The sequence below is a fragment of the Dreissena polymorpha genome, chromosome 2 (genome assembly GCF_020536995.1).
Source record: "Dreissena polymorpha isolate Duluth1 chromosome 2, UMN_Dpol_1.0, whole genome shotgun sequence".
Classification (NCBI taxonomy): Eukaryota; Metazoa; Mollusca; class Bivalvia; order Myida; family Dreissenidae; genus Dreissena; species Dreissena polymorpha.
This window is the reverse complement of record NC_068356.1, coordinates 65,124,375-65,147,462: the sequence shown is the minus strand read 5'-3', so window position 1 is coordinate 65,147,462 and position 23,088 is coordinate 65,124,375. Positions and strand designations below refer to the sequence as shown.

General features: G+C 36.3%; 1 protein-coding gene and 1 long non-coding RNA gene across 13 annotated transcripts in view; both read right to left on the bottom strand.

The window, feature by feature from the left end:
* Positions 1 to 5,780, bottom strand: part of LOC127867368 (LITAF domain-containing protein-like) — a 39,381-nt gene extending 33,601 nt beyond the window's left edge. For 2 of the 11 annotated variants that reach the window (XM_052408459.1, XM_052408460.1), the window contains exons 1-2: positions 5,582 to 5,761; positions 3 to 60 (exon numbers count right to left, since the gene is read on the bottom strand). In XM_052408459.1, coding sequence (XP_052264419.1) covers positions 3 to 54 — 52 coding nt within the window. In that variant the 5' untranslated portion in view covers positions 55 to 60; positions 5,582 to 5,761. Of the gene's footprint in view, positions 1 to 2; positions 61 to 5,581 lie in introns of all 11 variants that reach the window. The other 9 variants (XM_052408461.1, XM_052408464.1, XM_052408456.1 and 6 more) reach the window with 9 other exon arrangements.
* Positions 5,781 to 12,664: 6,884 nt separating this feature from the next.
* Positions 12,665 to 23,088, bottom strand: LOC127867367 (uncharacterized). 2 transcript variants are annotated; one of them, XR_008043466.1, is made up of 5 exons: positions 22,945 to 23,088; positions 20,905 to 21,083; positions 14,366 to 14,518; positions 13,283 to 13,390; positions 12,665 to 12,969 (listed from the first exon to the last, which is right to left on the bottom strand). It is a non-coding gene; the product is annotated as an uncharacterized LOC127867367 (long non-coding RNA). The 2 variants fall into 2 exon arrangements; XR_008043465.1 differs by having other exon boundaries at positions 20,905 to 22,569; positions 22,945 to 23,081.

Sequence of the window (23,088 nt, the reverse complement as noted above, 5' to 3'; positions counted from 1 at the left end):
ACTTGGAGGAGGCATTCCCTTCTCGTTACCGGGATATGGTGGTGGGGCTGACATCTTGTACTGAAATAGATGTAACATGTAATCATTGTAATGCTTATAAAAGAAGAGATGTGTTTGTCAGAAACACAATGCCCCCTATTGTGCCGCTTTGAAGCCATAATTTGACCGTTGACCCTGAAGGATGACCTTGACCTTTCACCACTAAAAAATGTGCAGCTCCATGAGATACGCATTCATTTTAAATATCTAGTTGCTATCTTCAATATTGCAAATTTTGACCTTTGACCTTGACAGGATGACCTTCACCTTTCAACACTCAAAAATGTGCAGCTCCATGAGATATGCATGCATTTTAAACATCTAGTTGCTATCTTCAATATTGCAAAATTTGACCTTTGACCTTGAAGGATGACCTTGACCGTTCACCACTCAAAATGTGCAGCTCTATGAGATACACATGCTTGCCAAATATCAAGTTGCTATCTTCAATATTTAAAAAGTTATGGCCAATGTTAAAGTTTTCGGACGGATGGAATATTTGACATTTGACCTTGAAGAATTACTTTGATTTTCACCTTCCACCACTCAAAATGTTCAGCTCCAGGAGATACACATGCATGACAAATATAAAGTTGCTATATTCAATACTGTGAAACCATTTATTTTCGTCAGCACGAAATTTCGTCCTTTTTTAAAAAATGACTATTTTGTCAGCACTGAAATTCGTCCATTTCTGGTTTTGAAAAAAAAAGCGTCTGATTTGTTCGTAATGTTTGTAATACATGTAATACGCGGTTGCGAAAAAATCGTGCTGGGGAAATAAGATGACACTAATCTTGGTAGTCACTTGCAGGAGGTGGGCCTTGTTTGGCATATGCCAATAAACAAGTCTGTTATTTCAGGTGATAGTAACTGTCCCTTATTATTTTATGTCATTGACACGCTCTTTGTTATGATTAGCGGATAAGTGGGACTGAATAACCGTTAACGAGTGTTTTAAACAACGAAGCCAATTGGCAATTAATCTTTTTCCATTACAATCATGGACAACCAAACACAAATCAATATGTTCTTTATTAATTTGTAATAAAAGCGCAGAATATATTTCAGTCAGGTGTTGATCACACATCATCATATTTTAATTGCGTTTAATAGTATTGTCTTTAATCCGGATTCACCGCGCGTTGGCTGTATAATCTGCACCATCCCTGAAAAACACAATACACACAATGGGTAATAAAGTTGTTAACAATTAGCGCTAATCAACACTATTATACCGAAACGAAGTCAACGCATTTGATACAGCCTTATTGCATTCGCGTTTTACAGGAAATGTCAGTTGTCAGTACACTGTATAATGTACACCCCTTTGTGTCAAAACCGGATTTAACTTGAGTGTGAATAGTCGACTGTTTCCTGTTCTTTGTATCAATACAGGGCCCTCAATCTATCAAATCTGCCTCCGAAATTCCCCACCTGAAAAGTATACTTTTTTCCCCTTTTGGGGGGAAAAATTCCCCCTAAAAAAAAAAAAAAAAATTTTTTTTTTATAGAAAGATGTGTCTCATGATTATTATATCTCAATTCTATTTCAATTTAATCTTTTCAAACATACTAAATTATGAAAAATGTAATGAATATAGTGCAAACATGTACAAATGAAATCATGAGAGAGTAAGTAAAAAAAATCCCCCAAAAATGGAAATGCCGCGAAAATTCCCCCTTCTAAGGGCTGCGGACCCCTTCCCCCAAAGTAGTGCGAGGGCCCTGCAATACCATCCGGGTATCTGTACTGTTAGTATACCAGTCTACAAACAAGGTGCGCGCTTGCGCATATGGGTATTCGGACGTTCAAAAAATTGACCTACGGTTTAGCGTTCATGCCGTCGAACGCATTTAGCAATATAACTCGATTTTTTTCACTACATGTATTTTTTTACTTGCAAAAAATACTAGTGGCTTATAACTTACCTTGCAATCTTTTTTCTCGCATTTTGCGAGTGTGCGAGTGTTAATTTCGAGCCCTGTGTATATGCGTTGATTACGCTGGATTTTAATGCCTCATGCCTACGTTAATTCAGTCTTATTTGTTTCAAACATGGGACATGATTGTTCGTTAGGATCTTGAATTCATCCATCCAGGGTTTTTTTTTAGAGAAAGGGGAAGACGCTGGACGCTGGGTGAAAGGGGAAAAAAGAGTGCGAAAGAGACATATTAGGGGAAAAAATAAAAACTGTTCATTTCAATGTCTATAACTCATCAAAAGAGGCTTGTCTCTGTCCTTTTTGTTCTTAAACACATTTAACACGTATTAAAGTCAAAGTCCTTAATAAAGTTGCAGGTTTAGATCTAATAATGGGAAATGTTTTCAACTATATTTCTGTACTGGGGCCGGGGGACGATGTCAATTTTGTGATTTCAATTGCATGATGAATGGGTTGACGAGCTTGATCTGCTACAGTATTGGAAGGGAAAGGTCAAAGGAGCGGCAGCTGCCGATTGTCTAATTTCACTTTCACAATGTTCGATGTTGATTAACTCAGAATCCTGCTGGGTTATAACGGTTTTCGATGATTCTTTCTTAAAAAATGCCTCGATGCGTTCAGTATCTTCCGAGTCCGAATGTTTTATTTTGTTTGTGTAAGAACGCCAATTGTGAGACATTTTTTTCTGTTTTCACGTTTATATCTTGGCTTGCATATAGCCCGGATGAAAATTCGACTGGTTTCCGGTATTTAATTGACGAAACACCTTTCTCGCGCTAGACCGGTACCCAGTAAAATAGTCACATGATTATTACGATTAGTTGCCCAGTTTACATGACGTAATTTAAGAGCTATATTTAGAATAACTGGGATTCACAATTTTGTGTTCGTCTGGAGTCTTAATCGAGCGAAATCGTTGTCCAAGGTGCAAATTGGATAATTGTCGAATGCCCAAAGGAAAAATAAACATTTCTTTGAGAGAAAATATTATATTTTGGTGAAAAATTATATTTTTGGTGGGGAAATTGTATTTTGAGGGGAAAAATTCTGTGAGGGGAAGACGCCGAATATCGGCGTCACTTTCTTAGTAAAAAAAACCCCTGCCATCGGTCGAAGGACGAAAAAGACGAAAATTAATGTCTGAAAAATAATAATGGTTTCACAGTATTTAAAAAGATATGGCCAATGTTAAAGTTTTCAGACGGACGGAATATTTGACATTTGACCTTGAAGGATGACCTTGACCTTCAACTTTCACCACTCAAAATGTCCAGCTCCAGGAGAAACACATGCATGCCAAATATCAAGATGCTATCTTCAATAGTGAAAAAGTTATGGCCAATGTTAGTTTTTGAAAGGACGCCATATATTAGACATTTGACCTTGAAGGATGACCTTGACCTTCACCTTTCACCACTTAAAATGTGCAGCTCCATGAGATGCACATGCATGCCAAATATCAAGTTGCTATGTTTAATATTGAACAAGAGCCTTTCGGGTGCAGACCGCTCATCTATTATTTTTTTTAAGGTGTAGGGACCTATCTCAATTTCAATCACATGAGGGAGGGGTGGAGATGCAAACAAAAATATTTTATTTATTTTTTTTGGGGGGGGGGGATTCTTGGGTGGGATGGATGGACGGTTTTTCAAAAATAAAATAATAAAAATAAATATTTGTGTTTTTTAACCATGTTTGAAAAAAACAAGAGATGTGTTTGTCAGAAACACAATGCCCCCTATTGCACCGCTTTGAAATTTTTTAATTTTTTATCTTTGACCTTGAAGTATGACCTTGACCTTGAACTTCCACCACTCAAAATGTGCAGCTTGATGAGAATGCCGCTTTGAAATATTTTTTTGACCTTTGACCTTGAAGGATGGCCTTGACCTTGAACTTCCACCACTCAAAATGTGCAGCTTCATAATGCCGCTTTGAAATAAAAAAATTGACCTTTGACCTTGAAGGATGATTTTGACCTTGAAGAATGACCTTGACATTGAACTTATACCACTCAAATGTGCAGCTTCATGAGAACACCGCTTTGAAAAAAAAAAAAAAAAATTACCTTTGACTAAGTGGTGCTTAGCGGTACTTAGTGATCCTTAGTGGTCCTTAATGGTATTTATTATGACTACATCAACTCTGTACATTTTAATCAGATAATTCAATTAGTGCCAAACAGCTCAATTGGTGAACATGCTTATTGATTAAAGGTGTGATAAACCCTATTTATACCAATTAAATTTGTATTTATGTAGTAAATTGAATTTACCGAAACCTCCGAGGCATTTACTACATAAATACAATTTACCGTACTTGTTATTTACCGAAACCTCCATAAATCAAATTGAATAATTATTAAATGTATATTTCTGGATTACCAGACAAGTTCACAGCTGGAGTTTATGTTGGCACATTACCAATATTTTATAGAATTAAAGGGGCCTTTTTATGCTTTGGTAAATTGACAAAATTGAAAAAAATTGTTTCAGATTCGCAAATTTTGATTGAAGTTATGATATTTGTGAGAAAACAGTAATAATTAACATTTACCATGCTCTAAAATATCCATTATGTGCATCTTTTGACAATTTAAAACCCTGAAAATTATAAAGTGTTGCAATGCGAAACAATTGAATAATTTGGAGAATTCTGTTGTTGTCATCATATTTTTTGATACTACGAGGTTTGCATATATGAGGTAAAAATTCTTTGCAACTGGTGTAAGAGCGGATGGTCTAGTGGATAGAGCAGTAGACTTTTGCTCCATGGCTCTAGGGGTCAGTGGTTTAAGCCCCGTTGAGGGTGACTTTCTTTCAAATTCTTTTATTCAAATTATTGTATTCTTGTTTTTTTACTGGAGATTTATAGACACAATGTTAACATTTATCAATATAAAGCATTTAATGACAAACTTCAAAACATGCCAAAATCTAAGAAAAGGCCCCTTTAATCTGATATCAGTGTTGCTGAAAAGAACACCAAACCTTTTGTTATGTGGAATATTTATAAACTCTCTTTTTACTTATCAAATTAATTGCATGAATAAAATAATGAACTATTGTCTTTTCAGAGTATTCCATAAGGAATGCTTCTTATTAAAAGAAATTTGGTGTTAATCTTAATAAATACTATTCTCTTTTTTAGGATATTATATCCTTAAAAATCTAGTTTTCTGTGTGAATACACACCCCACTGCCATTTTGCATTAGCTTTTAATCTAATTCCTATGGCATTTTATGTCATACATTTTGACTTTCTTAAGACAGAGCTATATTTAGAACCAACAAATTTAGGCTTATGCGTTTATTTGCTTCTGTGTTTGCTAAAATAAAGTATATGCGTTGATGTTTCTGTAAAACATACACTTACATAACGCAATTTTATGACCACACCTTTTATAACTTGATTGCTAAAAAAAACATTAGTGCCTAGTGCAGTAGGGTGAGAAGCGTACGCTTCGTTGACTTTGCCTTAAACAAGCTCTACCTATATCACAGCTGCAAATGTTATGGAAATAACGTTTGATTTTATTAAGAATAATACTTGTTGTGATCTTAATACTTATAACAGAATATATAATAAATTGTACCTGTTAATATTCCTCAAATCACAGATGATCTGTTAACTTGTTTTCGTCGATTTTGCAATGTTTATTTCCGCCCAACTTGCGCATGCGCAGTGAAATGAGGCGTAGGCGACGTACTTTTTTCTCAACAAAATGGCCTGAGACTGAGACCGTGGTCTCTTCTCGTTATCTCGTGAAAGGGAGACAAATTTTAAACCGTCGAAAGAATAAACTTCGTCTTGCATCGATGGATATTCAATTAACTTATTAGAAGTGATCTGCAGATACCAGATATGTTTAACGGGTCAAAGGTATTTATATGATAGAATCCCTTGACGGTTTCATATAATAATTAAACACACGCAGAGGCCATAGGTGCCTTTAGTTTAAACCTATTTATTTTAGCTCGATTGCATCGAAAGCTTCAGGCTTATTGAAACGCACTCGAGTCCGTTTCCTGGGCCCAGTACTTGGTGTCTTTGGAGAACGCTCCCCGAGCGGGGATCGAACCCTTGACCTACCGATCGCTAGGCGGACACCATGGTATCCATTACGCCAATGCGAACTTAGGTGGCGTTATGCTTGAACAGCTTGCTGGTCTGAAAGTGTAACATTCATGTAAGACAGGGACCTATAGGTCTACAAACATGTGTTTGTATAGGTATCTGATGTAAGACACGTCGCGTAGGCCTAGGTGTCATTATGCCCGAATCGCTCTCTCAAACAAACGATATGGTTTGCATCGGTATGCTTAATTTGTTGAATTAAAGACGTTCAAGTGCGGACATAAAGACGCGCAAGTTTGAACATTAAGACGCTCAAGTTCGAACGTAAAGTCGCTTAAGTTTGAACATAAAGACGCTCAAGTTTGAACATTAAGACGCTCAAGTTTGAACATAAAGACGCTCAAGTGCGGACACAGAGAAGCTACTGTACGGACGATCCAATACTTGATTGCGGTCATTAAGACTTCCAAATAAGAACGTAGTGACGCTCATGGACGTAACGATTTTCGAATTCGCACGTTGAGACGCTTTAGTGCGGACGTAAAAAACCCAGAGTATGGACGTAAAGACGCTAACGTGAGGATGATAAGACACTCCAGTGAGTATGGTAATACGCTAATGTGAAGACGAAAAGGCGCTCAAGTGAAGACGAAAAGACGCTTACGTGAGGACGAAAAGACGCTCAAGTGAAGATGAAAAAAACGCTCAAATGAAGACGAAAAGACGTCCAAGTAGCGTGTCGACAAGCGTCTTTTTATCTGCGATTCGAAGGTCGTTACGTGCACACTTGAGCGTCTTAATTAACATGCACACTTGACCGTTTTAATGGACACAAGTGAACGTCTTTACATATTGACTTCAGAGATGTTACGTTTGAATCTGAGCGCGTTTCAGCTGCTTTACGTTCGCACCTCTCTATAAACGTGAGATTGCGAACGTGAGTATTCAAAGTACGAACTAAAGCGTCAATAATAATAAGTTTCGCATTTTAGCGCTGTTACGTACGTAGTTGAGCACCTTACCGTATGCACTTACGCAGCATAATCAGAACACGTAGATTTCTTTACATGATCTAGTATCATATGGTTCTTATGGTCTCTTGTAAATTTGAAATTATATAACACCAACGAACGATTCACTCATAGTGACACTAATTGTCTCTGTTATGTCTTTAATTATAATACATAGAGCACAGGTGGTTAGCGTGTTGCTATGATATAAAATAGTGAAAACATCATGTTGTATGATAAATAATAAAATTATAAAGAAAAATATTTTTTTCTGAAAAAAAATCACTATCAAATATATATATAACAAGGTATTCAACTCAAAATGACCCGAAAACGGGGTGCATCGCTTTGAACAGCCATAACTTCATCAATTGTGCAGCGATTTTCACGAACTTGTTCTTATTCAACGCAGAAATGAATTTCCTTGCTGGAAATGTATATATAGCAAGATTTTTACAAATGCTGGGTCAAATTTTAAGACATAACACGATACACAACTCGCGTGACCTAATTGACATCTATCAGACCCGATCTAAGACTGAAATCTTCTTGTATTAAAGGGCATTTTCCTTGCAAAGTTCACGGCCCTCGATACCATAATTCAATAAAACGTACGAAAAAACATTCTTACCGTGCTTGCCGTTACATTACTCATCAAAACTAACTGTCCAGAACCGTTTGAAACCTTTGTTTACATACATTTCAACTAACCGACATTTTAAACACACGAGTGATTTCATTGGTCCAATGCGAAGGTGTTAGGGTCGCCGTGGTGTAATGGATATGGTGTCCGCCTAGCGACCGGGCGGTCATGGGTTCGATCCCCACCGAGGGAGCGTTCTTTAGATCTCCACCATAGACACCAAGTACTGGTTCTAGGCCCAGGAAACGGACTCGAGAGCGTTTATATAGGCATACGACTTTCGATGCATACGAGCTAAAATAAATAGGTTTAAACTAAGGTGTGTCTTTATACCTGAAGATTTCATTCATGAATCGGGTCTGATCGCTGTCAAGTAGGTCTCGCGTGTTGTGTTTCGTGTTATTTCTTAAAATTTGACCCAGCATTTGCAGAAATATAACGAGATATGTACGTTTCCAGAAAGGCGTTGAATAAGACCAGGTTCATCAAAATCGCTGCATAATTTATGAAGTTATGGCTGTTCAAAGCAATGAACCAAGTTTTCGGGTGATTTTGTATACCTTGTAATATATATATATATATATATTTGATAGTGATTTTTTTTTCCAGAAAAGTTTATTTTTCGTTATAATTTGATTATTTATCATTAAAAATGATGTTTTCACTAATTAATATCATAGCCACACGCTAACCACCTGTGACAGCAAGTAATTAAACTATTATAAACCAATGTATTTCATTGTATGCGGCCAGGGTGCGATTCAGGCATAAAGATACATATCATCCTTGAATATCTGTAAATATATTAGAATGTGAGCGATTCTATCATATTTACATCGATGGTCTTATAAATATATGAAATTATATGAGGTCAGCGAGCTTTTCAAGCATTGTGACATGTATGTTCTTTTTATGTCTTTTACATTATTAATCGAGTGATTTCAAGTTTAACGACATGTTATGGGATATTGTGTGTCAGTAATTATGGGCGACCACCGAACCTATTGTTAGGTAATGTTTCACTGCATACTTTTATCAATAAGGGATATACACATTACACAACCATTGTTTTGTAAGAATTAACGTTATGAACTAAGATGCGTTGCGGATTACAGAATGATTTCCCTTGTTGAGATCACGTGACGCCGAAGAGACCACGGTCTCACGCCAGTTTTCATGTCAATGCCTGTATGACTTACGGCCTAGGCAAGTTAGCGATAACACTCGGACGTTTTGAAATATTAGTCTTATTTCGTAACATCTTCTCGAAGTATGTCATTTGTTTCAAAATACGGTAACTTGTGTATTGTCAAGTAAATTTGATTGGTACCGGTATTCAAAGTTAATGATAAATTGCTTTTACTTTAATATTTACTGTTGGCAACTGGTTTATTTTATTTTTTGCTCAAATGAAAAAAACTCATAAAGCTTTTTTTCGTGTATTCAACTGTTTGAAATAACATCAGGAAAATACGTTTGTCATCGTAAAAAGAACCGAGTTGTATTTAAACCGTTAATGGTCCGTCTTTTTGCACATGCGATAAGATGACATTCACAAAATATAACGACAACAGCAGAACTCTCCATATTATTAATTCGTTTCGCGTTGCAACGCTTTATAATGTTCAGGTTTTTAAATCGTGAAGATATGCATATAAAGGCTAATTTAGAGCATGGTAAATGTAAAGTATTACGGTTTCCTCACAAATATCAAAACTAAAACGAAAATTTGCGAATATGAAACAACTTTTTTCAATTTTGTCAATTTACCAAAACGTGAAAAGGCCCCTTTAAACCTGCCATTCACTCGGTTCCTGAACGGTTCACGAAAGCGAAATTTGCACAATCGGGATGTTTCGGGATCTGTTCGCGTCAGTCTGAAAGATTCCATGTCGGATCACAACTGTTCTTCAACGGTTCCGCAACCTTCGGAACTTGATCAAAATCGACATTACTTCGGTAGTCAAATGTTAAAAGATGCACAATTTGGACACCAAATGTTTAATCCATAAGCGTATAAACTAAAGACAACCCTCCGGAATGTTCTAAACTCCATCGCTATTACTCTTCATAATCGCAAAGCAATCTGCAGAGTATCTTAATTTCTAATAAACTACGAGCGGATGTTTTATGAACCACAATGGCAACAGAAATCCCAACGAAGACGACAACTGGAAGAGTTTTGGGTATACAAAACGAAGTTACACCGATCATTAAATTAAAAGTGAAGAAATGTCACGACAGTCAACTATTCTCAACAGGAAGAACGCGGAACAAGCAATGGCGTTCCCGAGGTGCTAAAGATCGACATCGAAATCGACGCCGTCTGTTCACCGAAATTTAACAAAGTGACACTTTCGGACTTTAGTTACAAAAAATTAAAGATGCATAAAGGGGTAATCTTCCAACAAAAGATAACAACTGCGTTTAATAAAGTCCTGGAGAGTCGAGTTCGAATAATGTGTAAACTCCTCTCGGAAAGCTCAACCTAATATGAAACAAGTATAAGGTATCATCTTGCACATTCAGCTCGACTAGCCGTGGACGTCAGCATTGGCAATGCCAACCCAACGGGACGTTGACGTGCAAACTTATAATACTCATAGCGCCTCAATAGTAACCGAAATCAAATGTCAGTTTCCAGACCTGCATCATTGTTGATCCCGATTATCAGATCGGTAATATTTCAACATTATTGTGCCAACAAATCGGCAAGATGACGTTCTGCTGACAAAAGCTTAGTAGCAACATCAACAGTAAAGTGCTTTCAAATCCAGCACATCATAGGAGTCTCAATTTAAAAATGAAATAAATTGAGCGTGATTAAAACAGTTCGAACTTTGGGAAACCTGAGTGTGGGGTTGGGGTGGGACGCACATTGTTTCTTCCTCGTCTACATCCGCCTATGCTATCACACATGCAGGGATCGTTAAGTAAAAAATACTCTATAATAGTTAAAATTCAACATAACTCAACTCAACTCAATTTATTCAATAATAAGGCCTCCAGCCCATAATAAATAGAAAACAATAGAAAATCATTTACATTCCTGGATCAACAGTTTGCTTAGAAATGATTTGGTGAACATAAGTACAAACATTGTGAATAGTTCTTTCACAGCTGGAGCTCATTAATAAATAAAAGTCGTTCGGATCTAATCCTCTGTCAAAGCAGTTAAAAAGATAGCGTTGACGAATATCATTATACATTATACAATGGAAGAATGCATGAAATTCACAGTCAAGAAATGAAATATTACTATCGTTTAACCAATACATACAAATTCTTTGTTCTCGATTAATATTCATGTGTCTACCTACTTCTATTTTAAGTTTATGATTAGAACATCTAAATTTTGAAAATGATTTTTTTTATAAATAAAAGACTTATCCATAAATAAATACCTTTCAACATTAAGAAGAGATTTAAAATGTTTATAATGATAACATTTACTGGAAACATTAATATCATTATGCACATTCTGGGTATAGCAGTCTATAAGTCTTTGTTTAAACATACCGATAAATACATCAAGATTTCCGATTTTCTGAGAGATCCAGGCATACCCAAAACCATGCTCGTATAACAAAGTTTTAATCTTTGTGGCTCAATTACATTTTCCACAGACATCATGTGACTTTAACATAATAAAGCATTGGCGTGAGTATCTGGTATTATACATTATTAGCAACTTACACCAATATTTTATGCAATTGCTATATAAAATACACAACGTGGTAGCCTGCCACATTCTTCCAGAGCAACCGAGTTATTAGTTGTTCTATTAACACAAAGATATCTTTTACAAAAAATCATTATGGACAGTTTCAATAGTATTTACATAGCAATAACCCCATACATGTTAGGCATAGCATAATATTGGTGTAACAAGAGTATCAAATAATTTAAAATACTCACTAATAGGGAAATAGCCAACAGATTTTTGATATTGATTAATTGACCATATTGACTTTTTGGCCTAAATAGATAATTTATTATGTGTGGAGGACCAGGACACAGTAGGAGTAAAATAAACACCGATGTATTTGTAAATAGGTACAACATTAATTGGTGATCTACGATAGCTCAATGACTTGTAATTTCTAAGGCCGCCGCCATTACGGAAGACTATAATCTCCGTTTTATCTAAGTTCAGTTCCATTCCTGTATTTTGACAAAAAGCATCAATTATATGAATTTGTTGCTGTAATTTAGAGGCTGTTTCCGCAAACTTAGCAATGTCATCTGCAAACATAAGGCTGTAAATATCATTTATAACATTGGTTTTAAATATTCCTGTACCACATGAGCGCCGTAAAGACTCGGCGAGTTCGTTTATAAAAAGTGCAAATATAGTTGGGCTACTTACGTCCCCTTGTTTTGTGTCAATATTACAAGGGCAGTAATCAGTAGTTTTATAGTAACACGTTTTATCTTTGAGATTAACATCAGCATTACTATTATCAGAATTACTATTTACCTTTACGCATAAAAAAGGTCTGTGTACATAGCCTTGAGGGTGCGTAAGCACTTTCCATGAGCACCTCTATGTCACGCCTTATGTACTTTCATCAAAGTACCTTCCTATAATGTCAAAAAAGTGTATAAAATAAAAACATTTTGCGATTGTCTGTGATTAGTGGGAAATGTTGTGTACGAAAAAGAAGAAAAATGAGTTTAAATATGTGATTTAAATCTAGTTAAGTGTGAAACATCAAATGAATTGACTTTACTTTGGCGATTTAAGTACGCCGCGTCTGCCCCCCCCCCCCCCCCCCCCCCCCCCCCCCCCCTGATGCCGCCTATGCATTATAATATCTTCATAGTAATACGCACCTCTGGAAGAAACGTATATGTAAAGTATAAGATAATATAATTGAATTTATATAAAGACGGCGTATTTATATGAATGGCTACACAATTCGCTTAGTTAAAAAAAACACTGATGAAAATATTATGTTTATTAAGTATGCTTTTTATTTAAACAACACAACAATTTAAACCACCACTATTTCTTTAAGCGTTTTGTTTAAGTTGTCTAACATCAAGACTAGCAACGTTCCATTAAGTGATGCAATGTATTAAAAGTGTTCGGAACACGTGCTTTTTTGTGAACGAGGCCTGATCCACAGTCGTCCGATCATCAAAAACCTGTTCAATGTCTTCGGATGTCACCAACATCATCGTTGTCTCATCAGCATCCCGCTGTATGCATCGTTGCTCTCCATGCATCGACTTCTCGATTATCCCCATCTGTGTAGAAGTATAATTAAAGCCATTGGCTCACAGCTGCTGTAAAATCTTCATCAACACCATCTTTCAAATCATTATGATTTTCCGTTTGAATAAACCTAACTTTATTTGATTAAACGTAGCAGTTTGTATTTGGCAGTTGTTTTTTTTTAAATAAATAAAATCAACGATTTATTACTTCGCGAACATTAAAACATTCAGTCAAATATAAAGCTTCTTTAATTGGACCAGCTGCTGGTACCTATTTTTTAAACTTTAAACAACAAACTTATTAAAAACTATAACGATGCACGGTTAATTACTTTGAATATACCCGAATTGCTTTGAGCGTTCTGTACGTTGAACTTTGCCTCTGCTCATCTTCAGACCACCGAACCATAATGTTGTATTATTGTGCCGTATGCCAGTCAATTTAATCTATCTAAAAAGGAAACAATATAAAAAAAATATTAAAAAATCCGTAGGTGTAGTCCTAATAAATAATTTCACTCATGTACATGTTTCGAAGAGGAATACTGAATTATTAAGCCTTAAATAAGTATCGCATAAGTGCAACAGAGTCATGCAGTATTTTTTCAATACCGATTTATTCACTATAACTAATTAAGAGAAATGCACATTACTTGATTTGTACTTAATACCACAATAGGTAGTAATGAACGATGCAGGTACATTTGTAATTGCAAACCATATTTCTCATCTTTATTCATTTTACTTTTTTAATGGCAGGGGGTGGGCTTATTTAATCGTAACCATGAGGTATTCTTTTAGCAAACCGCATAGATAACACATGGTCACATTCATTTTCTCATATTAAATTAAATAGAAACAAACATTAATAGCATCTTATGTGCGCTTGGAAATAAAAATAAATACAAAATATTTAAAACTTATACTAGTAACAAATATAAGTATAATTGTTTCATTAAAATTCGAATAAAATAACTATGCACAAGACGAAGACATTTTGCAAAATCTGTATGAATTAGACATCAACCTCCTTGCAGTCACAACTAAACGGAAAAATAAAAAAAATCATCGTCTGAAAATAAAGTAAATAAGAACAACTTTTACTTTTAACTTTCAGAACAGAGCGAAACACAACTTATCGCTCCAACAGTTTTAATGTTGCGAATATTCAATCATATTAACTATTCAATAAATATGCATAATTTTGCACGATTCTAAAAACATCAAGTACTGTATGCTACACATAACAAACAATTAAAACATAACATAATTTAAGCCAAACAAACAAATCACCAAAGTAATTCGATATAAAACTTGCTATTGAATAGCCATTTCACACAGCTTAACATACATACATTCGTGTATAAAAGTCGAACTGACTTGTATTGCCCGCCTTACTAAAAAAAAAAGAAAAAAAGAATCTTACCTTTTTTTGGAGTGTTCAACTGCGCTTACAATTGCCCACTTGAAATCCTTCCTGGCGTCAGAAAACTTCTATGTAATTCGCAAATCAACGCCCAGAAATGCTTTAATGCGGCTGGTTCTCCTTCTCCATATGTTATTCCCGTCTTATATACACCTCAAATGTCAAACCAATAGATTTATCATGCAAATACACGTCAAAACGAGAAATTTTGGGCTTTTTTCGCACTAAACCATTCACGTAATCTCACTGCTAAATAACATCACGGTGAATACCACAACTTTTCCGCTCACCGTCGAAATTTTATACTTCTGACAAGAGCACCGTATCTTTCTGTCAAAAATATGACCGTAAACTTACTGGCGAGTCCAGAAATGAAAGATAAAAACGGGGAAAAAAGGTAAGTTGGTGATAAAAAGATATTCCATCGAACGAAGAATATTATACTTTACACCTAATTTCGGTTTACCGCATCAAAATTGAGTCGCTATTAACTTCAAAATAATGAAAACAATTTGAGCATGTCGTGAAAGAAGTCACTTTCATGACGCGAAAAATGGTATTTTTTTTGAGATTTTTAACATTTTCATTGAACGATTTTTTTGTAAAACGGTATTTTATGGTAGAAGAATCAATTTACAACACATCATGGCATGCTTTATTAAATATAACTGTGGTTTTTACATTTACACGTGTTAGCAAGTATGCACCGCTCAACACTGATTGTTAAGAGTTCCGCCTTTCATATCAGGAAAACGAGATATGCGTCCTTACATTTATTCATGACGATTCTCTAAAACAAATATCCTTCTTTCCTATTGGTTCGTGAATTCCTATTAGTTCGTGAATTTTTATGTGACGCAATAATAAAAACATCCGTGCGTCGCACGTGTACGAATTCGATACTAGTATATCCGGAAGATTTCGCACTCTCGGTAAAAGTGAAAAATGAGGACAAAAAAGGTACTAGTAATATTTTGCTTTTTCTTACTGTATACACATTCATATAATTGCAATTTGCACTGACATATCTGAGTAAAATAACAGTATACCTTAAATATTACGCTTATTTAGGTTTTACATCTGCCCCAAACTTTTGTTCACAATGTCAAGGTTACGTGACTAAAACAATACCGACTAAAGTCGACGTTTTTGTAAAATAGAGGCCCGTACCGGGGAAATGGAAAGTTGAACGCAAACTAATTACTAGTAATATCCAATTAACGTCGCGTGTTTTTTTTAACGTTGTAGGCAGTTCCTCAAAAATATCATGGAAAATATAAAAACTATACCCCTGACATACTGCTTAAAGCAGTTGAAGAAGTAAAGTTGAAAAAATATCCATCCGTCGTGTTGCTCTTCAATACAACATTCCATACCAGACATTGCGTGATCGGATCAGTGGTCGTGTGGATCCAAATAACTTCACGACTGAAATGATTTTCACTACAGACGAGGAACTGAGGTTGGTGGAACACACAGAAGACTCTGCCAGACTGGGGTACGGCTTCAGTAATACAGCCATGCAACAGATGGCAGGCGAGTTGGCGCACCACCTTGGAAAACGCGCTACTGACAAGCCACTCAGTAACCGTTGGCTATATGGCTTTTTAAACAGATGGGAGAGAAGAATATTCACACTGAAACCTTCAGCGTTGGATTCAAACAGAGCCAAACACTCAACTCCAGAAATTGTTGCCAAATATTTTGATAACCTCGAAGTGGCTATCGCGGAGTACGGGCTACAGGAGAGACCTGATTGCATATACAATCTGGACGAAACGGGCATTTCTCCTGAACATCGACCACCAAACATTATCGCTCCAATCAAAGAGAAAGCGCAGGCGGTCACGTCACCACGATCAGCAACAACAACATTGATCGCGTGCGCAAGCGCATCAGGACACCATCTGCCGCCATATTTTGTGTTTAAAGGTTTATTAAAATCTAAACAAACTAAATTTTAATCCATATATGCTAAGCAAATGAGTTACATTCATAATTATGTAGTACAGTATTTATAAAACTAAAACATACATTTAAAGTATAAGTCAGTCGCGTAAATCAATACATTGATGTTATTTAATTAATTGCAAAAGAATATTAACTTTGAAACACAACATTAATGTTCTATCTATTAATATTTAAACGCTGTAGTTATTTTCATAAATAATAAATGCAGGAAAAAGGTCCAACGACAACTTGTCGAAAGAACTTACACCCGGTGCTGTTGTGACCATGTCGGAAACTGGTTGGTCGACTACTGCAACCTTCAAGGACTACCTCGAAAACCACTTTTTGAAGTACGTCAATAGAGGAGACGGCAGCCAACCAGTACTTCTATTACTTGACAGGCACAACACACACACTTCCCAAGAGATGGTAAAATGGGCCAGAGATCGACACATCCACCTGTTTTGTTTGCCAGCGCACACATCGCATGTCCTGCAACCCCTTGATGTCGGAGTGTTTGGGCCGTTCAAGCGCTTCTATTATAGCGAATGTGCTTCGTACATGAAGGCGAATCAAGGCAAGATCGTAACGAAATACGAAATAGCAGGCATTGCATGTAAGGCGTACTTAAAGGCCCTCTGTCCCTGGAACATAGTTTCCGCTTTTAGGAAAACCGGCTTGCATCCCCTGAACAAAAATGCTGTTCCGATGGAAAAGCTCTTGCCGTGTGAATCGTTCCGCGATGAGACACCAATTCTCAAGATGCAGTCGATACGCGCTGGCAAAGAGGCGGTGGATGAGTATCTTCGGACGAAATCCGAATCTACCAGAAAAACAGCCCCTTGCAAATGCAAATGCGGGAAGCAAAATTCCACAACCCCAAAACCGAAGCCTGGCGGGAAACTACTCACCAGTGATGCATACATTGAGGCGCTCGAAATATACGACGCACAAAAGAACAGCAAGGCACCATCATCACCCAGGATAAACCTGCCCCAAACAAGCCCCAAACAATCTACAAGCGGTTTAATCATCTACCGAACCGACAATTCTGAAAGCGAGTCAGATATTGACGACACAGAAGTTTGCTGCGTTTGCGAGCGATTCACGCCCATCAATGTTGACAAGCGACCACACCTAAAGATAGTCAACTGGGGACAGTGCGACGAGTATGGACATTGGGTTCACTTGGCATTCTGTCATGCCCAGTCTGTTCTCAGACGAGGCGACAGTTTTCTGTGCCCTCATTGCAGTTAAATTGTCGATGTTGTTTATCGTTGTTCAGTTGTTTTCTTTCTGCAGACTTTTGTACCAACGAATCAAATCTTCATTTGTTCAATTTCATTAATTACTCACAGTTTGTGCATATTTGCTGTTTTTGCTGCTTAGTTACAATTGTTTTCACTGTTTATTTATTTATTGAGACAATAATTACATTACGTAATTGAGAATTGAACATCAGTGAATGATTTACAACCCAGTGCCCCCTTCTTGAGCCTCACATTTGAGCGCGTGCGCTCGACCAATAAAATTCACGAACCAATAGGAAAACGTTCAGCAGATACAGACTTCCGATTTTCAACATATACATGTAAGTATATCGATGTTTAACAAGCTTGAGTTCAAAATTTTCGGTTTATTTGCGTTCTACGGATGTTTTTAGTTCTAGATCTCATCATCTCCAATTTGAATAAATATTTAAGTTGCGCATGCGCAATTTCGAACGCTTAGGTGGCCGAACCAACAGGAAAAGTGGCTATAATACATATATAATGTAAACAATCAATCAAACAAAACATTTAAAATGTTATGCAAATAAATAATTCAAATAATCGCGCTCACGTAATAATAATACATACAGAAATTCGTATACAATATAAATACCAACAATATATTTACCAACATATATCCTTAAAAACAATTTCAATCTTAACGTTTATTTTCCTACATAGACAATAACAATAAATGACGTCAGCGTCAAACGCAAAAGTATTTGGTGCAAACGTTATAATTAACTTTCGCGTACATTAACGTCGTATTTAAATATTATTTATGACGGCGTTAACACTGATATTATAGAAATATGAACACCGCTCAACAATGTCCGTAAAAGCACAGGTGGTTAGCGTGTGGCTATGATATTAATTAGTGAAAACATCATTTTGAACGATAAATAATCATATTATAACGAAAAATTAACTTTTCTGAAAAAAAAATATTTCACTATCAAATATATATATAACAAGGTATGCAACTCAAAATCAGCCCAAAACGGGGTGCATCGCTTTGAACAGCCATATCTTCATCAATTTTGCAGCGATTTTCACGATCTCGGTCTTATTCAACGCAGAAATGAATTTCCTTTCTGGAAATGTATATGTCTTGCAATATTTTTACAAATGCTGGGTCAACTTTTAAGAAATAACACGATACACAACACGCATGACCCAGTTGACAGTGATCATGCTGTCTTTAAGACTGAAATCTTCACGGAGTAAAGGGCAACTTCCCTACAAAGTTCATGTAGTTCGATACCATAATTCAATAAAACGTATGAAAAAACATTATTACCGTTCTTGTCGTTACATTCTGCATCAAGACTAACTGTCCAGCGCCGTTTGAAACCTTTGTTTACATACATTTCAACTAACTGACATTTTAAACATACGAGTGATTTCATTGGTCCAATGCGGAGGTGTGTCTTTACAACTGGAGATTTCATTCATAAAGAATACATGATCACTGTCAACTGGGTCATGCGTGTTGTGTATCGTGTTATTTCTTAAAAGTTGACCCAGCATTTGTAAAAATATTGCAAGACATATACATTTTCAGAAAGGAAATTCATTTCTGCGTTGAATAAGACCGAGATCGTGAAAATCGCTGCACAATTGATGAAGATATGGCTGTTCAAAGCGATGCACCCCGTTATGGGGTGATTTTGAGTTGCATACCTTGTTATATATATATTTGATAGTGAAATATTTTTTTTCAGAAAAGTTAATTTTTCGTTATAATATGATTATTTATCATTCAAAATGATGTTTTCACTAATTAATATCATAGCCACACGCTAACCACCTGTGCGTAAAAGCACCGCATCTTTATGATTTTTTGGCACCGCTTTATTCTGATATTTTTTTCTTTCAGAAGGAAGAGACGGTAACAAGTGTACAAACGGTTTCAAAGCAATATTACAATGTACTTTGAAAATATTTGGTTTTCAATTGTTTTTTTTTTAATACTTGACGGAAATTATTATATATGATTCGAACCCTTTACATCTCGTTAAAACGGACCGCGCTGTAATGTGTTATCTATGGAGACATGCACTCACAAGCTTCTATAGACAGTCTCAAAATTATTATTTTTATAATTGTAACCCCTATGTTTCAAATATAAGAAGTCGAGAGCATCTTTGGTATATATCTTTGGTTTTGGCCACAAACACCAAATTCATATTTCAGTAAATTTAACCAATGCAACATCACTTTGTACACTCTATACATAACTAAATTTATTATTTCCTTCGGTTAGTTTTACATCAACATTTGCTTATACCTTTCCATAATCGTAGCTGGAGATCTTTTTACGGATTATTAATATGAAATCAATAAATTATAATTATCAAAAATGATTGTATTTTACCACAACAATATAGATAAATTGAAAACGCGACTTAAACATGTGCCCTCCACGTACTGGGTATTTTAACACAATAATATAGATAAATTGAAAACGCGACTTAAACATGTGCCCTCCACGTACTGGAAAGCAAGACAATCGATCCCAGTTAACCGTTTTTGGTGCAAGTATGCCATCATTTTCAAGATCAATTCTGGAACATGCAACTTTGATAAATGGAAACTAATCGTAAATAAATTCAGCTCACTATGGCTCGCTCTAGCTTAACATTTAAAACATTGTGCAGAAGTTAGCGGTGCCACGAATTTCAGTGACACGGAAAATAAATACGGTGTTAATAATCAGTGTTGCGCGGTGCATCAATAGTTATGTAAGTGATGCATGTTTTAACCAAAACAATTAGGCCTTTAACAGATATTAAAACAAACAGGTTCGTATGGCATGTTCTTTATATATATACAATGATTTAAGTCCGTCACATCAGGTCTGACACATCGACACTCATCTGATTATTACATTTTTCTCACAAGTACGAATGGTGTCGAGTGCGACACGACTTTTTGTAAACACTATTTCAAACTCGTGCTAAATATTTCATGACTAGGAAACTTTTAAATAGACGACATATTGGTTCAGAAATTCGATCGAGTGCTTTGCAAGTGGCAATCATTTTGCAGTGTCTTATAATAAAACATTTTGTCACCCACTTACCTGATATTGCTTCGTCCGCCATGTTTCTTTTCGTAAGAAGGATACACTAGTGCTCTTGTCAGAAGCATAAAATTTTGACGGTGAGCGGAATAGTTGTGGTAATCGCCTTATCACCGTGAACATGCATAATACCAAAATAAAACCGTATTTTAAAACGAGAATAATTTCACTTATTTCAACGTTTTAATTCAAAATTATGGGTTTGTCATTATTGCCGACCTACATGTACTTACATTGGATGGGATTGGGTGTCTCGAATATGTTTTGAGCTGCTCAGTTGCCAGGTAACTTTTCCTGGGGGTCGGGCGGCGCACGGGAAGGTGTCTTTGCCGGGGTCGGGAGATTGGCCAGGGGGAGGAATGTCCTGCGCATCTAGCCCACGGTTTGTCGGTTTCCTTCTGTATAATTCCGCCTTAAAGTATATTGGTTTGGTGGTCCGGGATTGCTTTCGTAAGCACACACCAACGTGAAATCCCGATCAACCACGTGAATAGTCCAAGAGTATCATACACTAGCTTTTGCGATGTACTAGTCGCACTTTTACCGTATTTCTGATTTTCCATGTTATTGAAAACAACCGTGTTTTAAAAACCACTGGTAAAAAGTTATTCCTGTAGTGTGTTTTTTCAGTACACAACTATCTTTTAAAGTTTTGAACGAGTAAAGTAGGGAAAATCAATAAAAATCAAGTTGCAAAACGATCACAAAAACTTAAAAATATTAATCTTTTGAAGCTGCTTTATTTATTTTGACTTCTTTTTTTTCTTCACAAATTTTTTGTAAACAAATAATTTGCTTTTTTACTTTCCTATTATTATTTTCGTCTTAAAAATCTTCTAAACAGTTTTGCGATTTTTGACTGTTTGCGTTCGCCCTCTTTAACATGAACATCCGTTAACGCGTCTGCAACACTCTCAATTACTAGTACTTGGCGCTGGCAGCTTTCAACGCTTGTTGCGTTAAACGCATGAGGATCACTTTCAAAATCTGTAGCAACATCCCCCTTGCGATTTTAAACATTTTCCGAATTTTCATCATTATCTCCACTATGAAAGCGGGGTTCCTCTTGAGTGTCACTTTGAAGTTCTGCTTTTACGTGAGCTTCTTTTACAAACGAATTGACAGTCGTGTTACTTTTTACGGCGGGTAACTGTGTTTCTCGATAATTACTTTCACCAGGGAAGCACAAGGAGAATGAAGATGTGGAGGAGCAAAACGAATTCCGAAAGGGAGATAAACTGGTGTCCCGAACATCCGACAACGCGTCTGCAACACTCTCAAGTTCTTTAGTCTTGTAGCTTTTAACACATGTTGTGTTGGGCAGGTGAGGATAACATTCAACCACTGGAGCTGTTACATTTAGTATTACTTTTTTTATTGATTCTGCGGACATATTTCGGGTTTTCAACGATTTGCACCTCGTCTCTGTGTGTTTTACACGAAAACCAGGCGCAGCTATTGTCAACAGCAATGTCATCAACATCAACTTTGTGACATTTTGGGACAATCTCATAAGCATCCCAAGTGCAATATTTAACGTTTTCCGAGTATTCATCATTATCTTCACTATGAAAAGGGGTGTCCACATTAGTGTCAGCATTGGATGCAGCTTGTACGAGAGATCCTTTTACAAACGAATTGACGGTCCGCTCCGACGATGACGTTTCAGTCGAGCTCGTGTCGGAATCCGTTGAGCTTGAGCTGCTCGTATCTGAAGGCATCCATCGCCAGCTGGTTATACTCGAAGTTATGTCATATCTATAATCTGGACTTGTGGACACACTAGTTGCAGAAACGACCGACCGTATGCTCATATCTCTTATAAATATGAAAACCCACGCATCCGGGTCGTTGAAGTTCGGGTCATAGAAGGAACACATCGGGTCAAATTGGTAATTCTGAAGGGCATCGTGCACGTGAGGGAGAAAAACGAAATTCATTTTCGCGTTGAATTGTGAGCGAAGCATGTTTGTTAGTACATAAATAAAAACATTATAATTTAACTACGTTTTTCTTGTTCAACAAAATATGAGTGCAAAGATCGATATATGCCTAAAGTTTTATGTCGGTATAGATGAAAGCTGGATGAAATATGAAAATAATAAATATCTGTAGAGCTTTGTTGAAATTTTCCCAAGAGTGGAATATCATCAGGCCAAGTACTTTTATTTACTTATTTTACACCTCTCGATTAAAATCAATGTTGTACAAAAATGTCAATAAAAGGCTAGATAAATATAACAAGCAAAATCGTAATATTTCATAAGAAATACCTCTCGGCTGCTAGCCGATTCTTCCATCACCACATCTACATTTCTTGTGCGTTTAGGGGTGCATGGGCAGTTACCCATTCTATATGTCTTCAATAATTCATATAATGATATCAGCAACAAATAATACCCATCTGTCAATAACAG